Source organism: Marmota monax, unplaced genomic scaffold (genome assembly GCF_021218885.2).
Source record: "Marmota monax isolate L192 unplaced genomic scaffold, Marmota_monax_Labrador192_F-V1.1 WCK01_AAM20220418_F8-fsc00056, whole genome shotgun sequence".
Classification (NCBI taxonomy): domain Eukaryota; kingdom Metazoa; phylum Chordata; class Mammalia; order Rodentia; family Sciuridae; genus Marmota; species Marmota monax.
In genome coordinates, this window is record NW_026695212.1 from 10820383 (window position 1) to 10831882 (window position 11500).

At 35.2% G+C, this 11500-nt stretch overlaps 1 protein-coding gene across 1 annotated transcript; it reads left to right on the top strand.

Moving 5' to 3' along the window:
- Positions 1-3366: 3366 nt before the first annotated feature.
- Positions 3367-6989, top strand: Atxn7l3b (ataxin 7 like 3B). Its single transcript, XM_046430730.2, has one exon. The coding sequence runs from the start codon at positions 3683-3685 to the stop codon at positions 3974-3976; it is 294 nt and encodes a 97-aa protein (XP_046286686.1). The 5' UTR covers positions 3367-3682; the 3' UTR covers positions 3977-6989.
- Positions 6990-11500: the final 4511 nt, after the last annotated feature.

The window sequence follows — 11500 nt, forward strand, 5'->3', positions numbered from 1 at the left end:
TTTATAAGGTGATATAACAAAATGTTTACTGCTTCTTTGATTTACTATTCTTATCCTACAATGCCTGGGTAAGTTAAGAAAAATAAAGTTTTAATGAGTAGTGTCTCAGTGAAAGTAGACTTCATAGGAGTCAAAAATCTCCAGATAAATTAAAACTTTTAACTAAAAATAAATTAATATTTTTAACTTATTGTTACACACAAGCAACATACTTCCATGTTAGGCAAGCTAATGATAATACAGCTTATATTCAGGAGCTGAACAGTCTTCTTAAACCTAAAGTATATGGGTGCTTCAAAATGCATTTGGGAGGGGGCTGGGGTTGTAGCTCAGTGGTAGAGCACCTACTTGGCATGTGTGAGGCCCTGGGTTTGATTCTCAGCACTGCATATAAATAAATAAAATAAAGGTCAATTGAAAACTAAAAAAAAAAAATCACTAGGGAGGATAGCAGATTAGTTTGTGAAAAGAACCCTGAGACATCCCACGTAGGAACCAACATTTGAGCTTCGTGGAAAATATATAAGAATTAACTGGATGGAACAGATTTCTGACAGTTCAATTTATGAGAATTTTGTTTCGAAAGAAATATTTGGAAATATGAATTTGTGTTTTACAAAAGTTAACACACCTTCCTGTCCAAAGTTGCCTGGTAAATTAATGAAAGAAATATGATAATCATTTGACTCTTGGATCCATCCCTAATGCACTGTGATGTTAACATTCTATTTTATATAAACACACAAAAAATGAGACTCCTAAAATATGTGTTCTGTGGACTTGCTTTCTTTAAATAAAAAATTTAAAATGTTCTCCTCTTTGAAATAGTTGATTCTCTCAATGAATCAATTATAATCATTGAATGAGAAGAGAAAAATAGCTGCCAATTGAAATTTTCAATATATTATTTTCACTTTCCATAGGATGCACACTAAATATTTTAAAATATTTTTTGAAGATTATATATGAAGACACAATCCACCTTACTTGCATTGTATTGAGAAAAATGAATAATGAAAATTTTCTAGTTTTTAGATTTTATTTTGAAACCAGTTGTAAATAAAACTATTAACAATATTGGTTGAAAGATAACAAAAAAAGTTATTTTTAACCTTTTTTGATGGTATGTTATTTAACATAGATGGTTTCAGTACATTGCAAACAAAGTAAGGTAATCTAGTTAATAATAACAAGGTAGAAGAGGAGACAAGATAACAATTTTTTGTTATCACAACAGTGTTCCTTTTAAAGAGCAAATGAAATAAAATATTGGTGGGGAATTCAAATCAAGCCAAGATTCTGTTTATTTGATTAATTTCTGTTTGTAAATATTATGAAGAAAATCTTAGGTGATTTTTCTTGCTTACCTAAATTGAGGATTTGAGTTCCAGCTCTCACAATAAATACAAGGATTTTACAGGGCAGAAAACAACCTAATATTTTTTGTCAAAATCAGTGAAGAAAATTTCCCATGAAAATTTGTCAAAAACATATTACATAAGCCAATCTCTACAAAGAACTGGTATCCACTATCAAGCTCTTTTAATTCCTTAGGATTTAAATTATGGTCCCCAGCACACATGGAAGTCTATTAGAAATTCAGAAATCCAGTCCCACTCCAGGCCCACAAAATTATGATCTATGTTACAAAAGATTATCTGAGTGGTTCACAGGCATGGTTTAAGAAGTACTGCTTTAAGCTAAATTTGGAGAAGGGCTGAAGGCAAAGAAGTGAGTGGAAATGATTGTATTTGTATAAGTATTTTGTCACCTTATAGACATGTCATACTATAAACAATATTATATACTACTGTCCATCAGGCATTGTGTGAAGATTTATATTTATTGTGAAGTTTAAAATTCACAAGTCTGTTTGAATTGTTATTGATATTTTACAATGAAAAAATAGATTTACATAAGTTATGTAATGAGTTGGCAAGTTCATACAGATAGTAACTGGTAGGAGGCAGTCTAACTCAGAAAACTGTGCACTTAATCACCAAGTTATATGGCCTAGCATATGGCTAAAGGGAGATTCCAACTTGTATGAAGATATGATGCCAATTTTTCAATAGAAAACATAAATTGTACAACTATAGCCCCTAGATTTTAAAAAATGTTGTACATGAATCTCATTCTAAGCTTTCAAAAATGCTTTATTTCTGCCAAATGGTGGCTTTTAAATGAAAAACATGCAAACAGAAAAGCTAGATTTGGTGCACTACTGGCTACTCCTCAGCCAGATAAATTTAACTTAATTCTCATGAAAACATAAGAGTGAGATATGGAGAATGAATTTTAAAACCAAGAGTTCCTATATATTTCACTTATTTGTACTTGTTTGGAAAGATGCACGTCTCTCTTTTATTCTGCAAAGTATTGAATCAGAAAGCTATGAATTGGTATTTGTTTTCATTTCTCTTTCTTTAGCTCCAGCCATATTTTGATAAATCATGAGGATAAAAATAAGACTTCTATTTCACCATGGTTGTGATAAAGATTCAAAGATAAACAAAAAATCAAGGAATACTGCAGTGATTTTCTTAAACACAGAATCATAGCCAATGCATCAAAAAACAGCTGACATTTACTGAACCCTTTTACATGTATGGCACTATCACAAGATGTTTACTAATATAATTTAACCATAAAATAAATTCAAATGAGGAAAGAACCATTAAGTGTTGGCTACAGGAACTGAACCTAGGTAGATTGGCTCTAATTGTCACTATTCATGTTATATAACTTTAGGAAAAGGTTCCATTCTGATATTCTGTTTTTAAGACTAAAATATACACATAAATTTTATCTTTGAACTCTTCTAGAGATGTACATAATCATCTCATACTGACTTAATGGTTTTATAAGTGAGATAAATATGCTAGGTTTACTTGATCAATATATATGAATTGTGCCTTCAGTGCCTAGTTTCTAGATTTTTCATTTTAAAAAAGATAAAGTATACTGTAATTTGTTTCCTTGCCCCATCTAGTGGATTTAAATGACAACTGCGGCAGTACTATAAATAATTACAAGTCAATCATATAAATCAAATTTTCAAACGTATGTGGGGAACTGTTCCTAAGATGATATTTCGAATTATCCTACAATAGTGCACGTAATTATTATTTTTCGGAGGAAATCAATTAAACATAGGTTTTAAATCCATTAGCGAATGTTTAAATGTATAAATAACATAACGTAAAATATCATCCTTGCAACCTTTTCACACGTAGAGATGCAGACAGACTGATCATTTCTTCCCATTCATTTTCATAAACTCAAACGCTCCCCAGGCAGCTGCGCGTCAGAAGCGCGGCGTCTGCGCAGAGTCAGTGCGCAAGCGCGCGAGGGACGGAAGCTAGTAGGCGGGGCTAGGCCCGATCCGAGAGCGGAAGAGGCCCGGGCGGCTGACTGAGGCTCCGCGACTGTCTGGCGGCGAGTCTAGGCCCAGGGGCTGCCCAGAGCCCGGAATCCTAGAGAGCCAAAACGAACGGAAAGACTTGGAGTTCCGGAGCAGTCTTCGCTGCCGCCACCGCTTCTGCTGCTATCGTCTCCACCGCCTCCGCTGCCGGAGTACGCGGCCCTGAGAGGCCCCAGGCCTAGGCGCGGCCCGCGGAGCCCGACGTGTTGCTGCCGTGAGTAAAACGAGCGCCCTCTCCACAGTCGTTTACAAATTAAAATGGAGGAAATTTCGTTGGCTAACCTGGATACTAACAAGCTAGAGGCCATCGCTCAGGAGATATATGTAGATCTGATAGAGGATTCTTGTTTGGGATTCTGCTTTGAGGTGCACCGGGCAGTCAAGTGTGGCTACTTCTACCTGGAGTTCGCAGAGACTGGTAGCGTGAAGGATTTTGGCATTCAGCCAGTGGAAGACAAAGGAGCATGCCGCCTCCCGCTTTGCTCCCTTCCTGGAGAACCTGGGAATGGGCCTGATCAGCAGCTGCAGCGCTCACCTCCGGAATTCCAGTAGCTGCAACATGAGAGAGTCTTGAGAGTGACCAGGACAATAATATAGACTGGTCCTGTGGCTTGGAGGAATAAGTTAAGTAGGGAAAAAAAAAAAAAATTCATACAAAAGTCCCAGTTCCCCTTGAAGAGCCTAGCATTTAAAACCCCAAAGTGGAGAATTTAGAAATTTGGATCCTTTTTTAAGTGTACCTGGGATCAGCTCTGAAACCCTGAGAAGGAGAAGGTGCAAGTCTGGGCACCATGCAACGTGTATTGATCTCTAAACACACCTGGATGTACACAAGATCCCTGTATTGCCCTCAGTCACAGGTGAGCAGTTGTTGGCCCAGCATATAAAATCCTTTTGTTCCTCAAGACTGTCTTGCTTGTTTGATGTCCGGGGCTTCTTGGACAGTTAAGACATTATTGATGGTCAGACCATAGTCAGTGGGACTGCTCATCTGGTGTCTGACCCCTTGATTTGGGCTTTTCTGATGCAAATGAAAGGAGAACTGGATACTAACATTATCAGTATGGACAACCAAGAAAAAGAATCTCAGTTGAATTTGGTAGGGAAGCTCTGTGGCCTTGACTGCAAGAAGAGAAAATTCAAAACCACCTGTTTTCCAAAGGTCTGGCATTTGCAATGATTTCAGCGAACTTGGGACAAAGCTTATCCTGCAGCTGAGCAGAGCCCTCTTTCTTTTACCCCCCCACCCAGTGACATAGGTTTGGGGAAGAGCAATTTGGTTGTCCAGTCAGGCTGAGGATTCAGTTGTGAGCCTGTGGGGAGGTAGTAGGTACCTTTGCAAGTATGCACCATCTCAAAACCGGAAGATTATTATCTGGACGGATTGTGCTGTGGACATAAGTTTGGTTAGGTAGTCCTTTCCTACTCTTCTTGGTTAAGTAGCAAGTCCATGGTTCTGACTTGGTTAATATGCCAGGTAACTACTTGCCTCCTACTCCGGGTTTGGGACTGAACTGTAGAAGAGCGTCATGGCTGTGCAAGAGGCTGTTTGAAAACCGAGACCAGAAAGGACCTCTTCCAGCTGCCTCAAAAATGTGAATGGGTTATTGCTAAGAGCTAAGGAGCAGGACTGGGTAATCTCTCATCTGACCATGTGCAAAATCTTGTTGAATGCCCCTGTTCCTTTAGTTGGGCAGTCAGCTCTGCTATGGTGAACATCCAGTCACCACCTTCTCTGCCTCTCACAAGGAATCAGTCCTTTCCACTTTGTCCCCTTTGGACCTTCTTGACAGCAAAAGCTGTTGTTTTGTTGTTTAAAGATAGGAAAGGACCTCCAGAACCCCCTGTCTTTAGGGAATTAGATAGGGGAGGATGGGAAGTAAGAGCTGCATATCAAAACTGCCTTCTATTTTACTCCCGGGGCAAGGGTTTATAAAGTATAGGAGGGTGGGAATCCTGAGGTGAGCAGAACGGTGCTGCTTTATTTGAAATGTTTTCTTACCTCATTCTGTGCCCCACTAACAGAGCCCAGCCTCATCTGTCTGGCTTGGGTCCATGTTCCTGTCCACTGCTCCACTGCCTATCTGGTGCAGCTCATGATTCCAGGTGCTGCTTGCCATGCCAGCTTCTACATTGACCAATTTCAGTTCATCTCTCTAATTCTCCTGCTTCTGAAGTCTGCCCATTTTTCTTTTTCTTGATCTCTTAAGTTTATATGTTGTTTCTTTTACTTTCTCCTGTTTTCGTGGAAGACACAGAAGAGACCCTTTCTTTAAAACTCCCTCTATTTTGATCGGAATCAAAAGAGAACATAATTTTTTGTATTTACAACGCAATGCCATGCCTAAGCATTTCACTATAGGACTGCCTTGCTAGTATGCCCACTGCTTTGTCTTCATGAGTTATTAACTTCCCACCTCCACTTGGATACTGCCTCTTAGGACCTCAGCAGAACAATGAAGGCTGACTGACACAGGGATGGAGTTGGTCCTGATTTTCTTTCTTTAACCCTTCCTGTGTATGTATCTCCCTTATCCCAGAAGAACTTGGACCTTATAGAGTTAAGGAAACCACAATGATTGGAACTTGAGACTCTTGCTTTCTTCCCTTGGAATTGCCCTGATAGGGATTGGGACCTAGTTATAGACTGATCTTTATTCAATAATGGTGAATTTTCAAAAAAATTAGATGGCAGGAGTAAAGGAATCTGGAGTTATCTTTGCCCTTGACTTTTTGTCGACATCTAAGAAAATGCAGAGGGAAAGGAGGGTCTAAGTGAGACTCTGGCCTATTTCCAAACTGTTTTGGAAACAAGATGAATATAAGGGAGAAAGGCAGTGATCCACTCACTCTTCCTTTAGGTAGGGAACTCAGATCCTGACTTTACTATTTCCTTTCTAGCTTTTTGTGGTTAAAGGAGGAAGATGTGGGAAGTAGTTTTGAGTAATGGTTTGTTCACATTTACTTCCTTCTGTTTTTTTCCTTGTCCCCACTACCACCATAAGGGGAATAGCCCCCTGCCCTGGATAGGTATAAAGTGGGCTCAGTCCAGCAGGTGCCCTGAGGGGATAAACTACTTTTTAGGGAAATAATGTCCCCTACCATATAGTTGACAGTGGTTAGGAACTCTCCCTTTCCCTACCTTCCTTCCCTGTAACAGCAGAATTCCTATTCTTCCCTCTTAATTAATTGTATTGATCACCCTGCAATCCTGTTATGTATCTGAGTGTGTGTGTGTGTGTGTATGTATGTGTATGTATGGGGGAAAGGGGTTCTTTAAAATTTCTGTGGTTTGTGGCTTTTTCTTCCATACATTAGTTCCCACCACCGCATGCCCAGGGGCCACACTGCCTGGCATTATCGCATGCTGGGATCATTGGGGAGGGTAGTGACAAACTCACCACTGTCCTTTGTTTCGGAGATTCTTATTTTTGCATAAGTAATCCATCCTATACAGATAGCTGATTAATTCTCTGTGTTCCCTTTACCCCTATGGCTGCTGGTGTAAATAATCTGCATCTCCCCATTGCTAAACAGTAATAATAAACAAAATTTTAAAAAATGACTACTTGGGCTCTGTTTATTTTTTTAAATTGTAGTTTTTTCAGATATTGACATAGCAAAGTAAATGTTGAATAACTTTTGAAACAGTTCTTCCCTGAATGGAGTTGTATCAGAATAGAGGAACATGGTTCATCCTTCAGTATCAATCTAATCCTGCAAACTTAGCTCTCTGTAACATCTAGTGAAAGAAACAAACTGGATAACAGTTTTCCATTTTTCCTTTTCCATATAAGGCAAGACTGTGGTAAAATAAATACAATCCAGACCTGTTGCTAAAAGTTCACTGTGATAGTTCAATTTGAACAGAACTCAGTTATTTTAATATATATATTTACCATCATTTCAGCTAATCTCTTGCTTTCAAAAGGCAAATGGTTTGTTCATAGCAGATGTTCTTGCCATTCTAAAGACAACATTTTTCCCATTTTTTAAAATCCCATTTTTTAAACATGCTTTTAAGTTTTTCATTTTGTTAAAGTAATTCCAAGGTTTTTCATTTAACTCAATCAAGAGTTTCAGTGTTTCTAACAATTGTATATAATGCTTCTTAGTACCTTTCAAGATGACTTTTTTCTTTTTCTCTCTCTTTTTTTTTTTTTTCTAAATGTCCTAATTCATTAAACAATTGCAAATTGGAAATAGTTTTTAGAGGAATAAAATTGTCATGGAAATGGAACCAGAGAAGAAACTCTGGCTCAGTAGTATTACTCAGGGAAACTTGTAGATATGTAAATGGTATCTACTCTTATTTCCTTCTAAGAGGGAAATTTAAATGTCATTGCCCAGTTTAAACATAAGACAAGGGTAGTGATAATTTAAGTTGAGAAAATAAAATTTTGACTTCTGAAAGAGGACATAGTGCAACTATAAATCATAGCAAGATAAGTTCTTAAAATTTCATCAGTATTAATCATTTTTGAGTTCACTATAGGGATCTACTCTCAACTAGCATTCAAATGCAGCTAAGGCAAAGTATTGTAGATTCGATTTTCTAGGTTATAACCTTATAATTCCTCATGTCCAACTTCCTAGGTTTAGCATCCTAACTACACACCAGTTGAGGAACCTGATGAATGATTACTTGATAGTTACAAAGATAAAAGAAGTGTGCTGAAGTAATTAAGGATTCAGGAAGAACTTATTTTTCATGTATTTATAGTTAATAACATTGCTTTCTGCTAGAATCTTCTTGAGTTGTTTTTTAAAATTGTTTCCTATAAATTTTCAGAAAGGTGTTTAATGAAATGACAACATGAATTTGGTGAAAGCACATTTACTAAATATCTTTTCACACTAGTGTTCAAAATGGTAATGGTTAGCAAAATATCTGTTCTCAGGTCACCTTGAGATAACATTAGACTTTGGAAGATTAACTCATGTAGAGAGTATAAACTCTTGGATTCTTATTAATGTTCCAAAAGATGCCCTTGGTGTTGATTTTGGAAAATCTCTAAATGATGGGCGTATTTGAAAATGGCTTGTGGATAAACCCTTAAATCCTTAGAGTTTTGATTTTGTTTATTCATTTTTAAAATTTATATCATTTATTCATTTCCATTCCTATTACTTGAGCCATATTTAAGATATGTGGACTAAAATAAATATTAAATTACTTTTAGGAATAAAAGTTCAGCAGTAGTGACTTGCCCAATAGTAATAGGAACAAAAATACTGGTGTTGTGAGCCTTAGGCTTTTTCTTGAAACCATATAAATATGAATTTAATGAATGAAAACTAAGAAGACTGCATGAGAATAAAAAAATTATTGTATTCATGAACAATTTCAAAGCAATGAGTTTGAAAATGATATAACTCCTCAAAAATGACTTAAGGAATGTGTAATATTTTTAGATAAATGAGCATCTAAAATTCCAAGAGAACCTATCCCCTCATTACACCATCTAAGGGGTTAAAAAACAACAGAATTTTAAGGTAACAGCAAACCACCATCTAAAAAAGCATATAGGACAAATTTAGACGATAAAAATGAGGTTAGCAAACCAACTTTTAACATGCCCAAAGTAAACATCATAAAGTTAATCATGAGAGAGAAATATTAAGAAATGATATTACTATTAGAGAAAAAAATGGAAATGTCAATAGATAGAGAAAAATAGTGAAATTTAATGCCCACTATTGATTATTTAAAGACTAACAATATAGAGGCAAAAGACCGCAGTTGAAGGATGTGTATAAAAATCTACAAAAGTTATGCTTAATAAAAATTTCTAGGAAGCATTTTAAAAGCAGGAATGGATGAAAAAAATTCTCATTGACCTTATTTATATGAATACTTTTATAATCACTATAGATATACCATTGGAAATATTAAGATAATGCAGTAGGGATATGGATGTGGCTCAAGTGGTAGCGCGCTCACCTATCATGCGTGAAGCACTGGGTTCGATTCTCAGCACCACATAGAAACAAAATAAAGATATTGTGTTCACCTAAAACTAAATTTAAAAAAAAAAAAAGATAATGCAGTAAAGTTGCTGAATAAAGCTCAGTACTCAAAATCATAATTTTGGCATCTTAAAAATGTTATATTTGGGAACTAATACAATAAAGTTTAATTGTCCTATGAAATGATCTAAAAGAAAAAGATATAAATGCCATAAATATCCCAAATCAACAGAGAAGGGTAGGATGTTAATAAAAAATATAATATCCTTGACGCAATGTATGAATTGAAAATAATCTTAACTAAGATGCAAATTGACATTTTCATGAACCCTGACAAACTAAGATTTATGTGAAAGCTAGATATAAGAATATGAAATTTCTTTTGTGAAAAACGTCTTACATGTGACTTTGATATAGAAACATGCGCATTGATGTTATTCTGATAAATAATTAAATTGGTATTATAATCAGTGGATCATTAACTAATATTCTGGAACATTATCAATGAATGAAAGTGTGCTCTAGATACAAAAATTCATTCTCATGAGGATTAAAGATAACTTGAAAAAGGTAAAATTTTGAAACTTATGTTTATATTTGCGTGTAAGGAAAGAATTGAAAGTATCAAACACCCAAATCATTGTAACATTGGACCATCATAAAATTAAGGCTTTTCTTATTAAGTCATAGAAATAAGCAAATAATCCGATATGCTAGTAGTTTTGTAGTTCTTCCAAGTGATAAAGATTTACTTAAATATACAGTCAACACATGCACAAAATGGAAGAACAGCTCATGCTTAGAAGGAAAAAATCTAGATGGCCCAGAAAGGTGAAAAGTTCTTTTAGATTCAGAAAAATACAAAATAAAAACAAATGACATACCAGTTTACACAATTCAATATGGTTAAAATAAAAAATGATAATGAATTTTGAAAACCATATGGAGCAATGAAAACACATTGCTGGTACACTGCAAATTGGGAAAAGGTTTTGGAAAGCAAGTTTGAAATACCTATGGCAGTTGAAAGCAAGTATAACCAATATTTCCACATCATGTAGCATTGTGTATAATATGAAAATATTAAAAATGCATACTCACTAAATAGAAGTAAAAATAAATTAATTGCACAAATGAAATCTTTAGTATATAAACATTTTTATAATTTGCTGTTTTTTATTTGAAGCTTAATAATAGGCAAATCAATGCTGTCTATTAGGATGGAAGACATACACAATGAAAAGTATGTAAAAAATATTTGACTAGACTTCACTTTTTAAAACGTATGGTGCACATGAAGCCTGGTACACATCTGAATTCTGAATAAACTGAAACAAAGATACTGTTAAATGCATTGCTATCCTCCCAAGTAAGTAAGGGAAATGCACCGAATACTCAGTTCTTTCTTTTAATATATACATATCAGAAATACATGTGAAGAAAAAAAAAAGATGGCACTAGGAAAAATATACATACCACATGGGAACCGGAAAATAGGCCCTGATCATTAAAAATTGAAATTATATTTCAAATGAAATAATATTTTCAATCTTCATGAAAGAATGTGCAGGCAGAAACTGATAGGTAGGTAGGTAAGTAGGTAGATAGTCAGACTAGTACCTTCCCAACTTCAGAGAACAAATGATAAAAGTGAGAAAGACTGTCATAGCCTGATGTGAAATAAATTAATTAATCATAATGACATCATTATCACTTCCTTTGGGAATTTGTGCCCATATACTTGTTTTTACAGGATTACCTCTTCCTGATGGAGAAACATGACTGAGAAATAATATATTGAAAATGAAATTATATTTCTTGACTACCTGACAGAATTTTTTTCAATGAGCATCTGCACAAAATGTAAATTTGCATTAAATGAAACATTTATTCCTTTAAGGTTTTATTTATGCCCGTCACACTCAAAACCTATTAATTCTATTTTAAAAAGGGAGTTTTAATTCTATTGTTTATTATTTCTGCTGATTCTATAGAATTAAAACCTCTTTCTTGTACGTAAGGTTATTATATACAGAATATAATAGCTATGAATGATGCTTTTAAATTAAAGGATGAAATTTTAAAGAATAAGATACATTATTGAAA

Bases quoted from the DNA above. Each gene is read 5' to 3' on its own strand.
- Atxn7l3b (XM_046430730.2), top strand. From the start codon at position 3,683: ATGGAGGAAATTTCGTTGGCTAACCTGGATACTAACAAGCTAGAGGCC.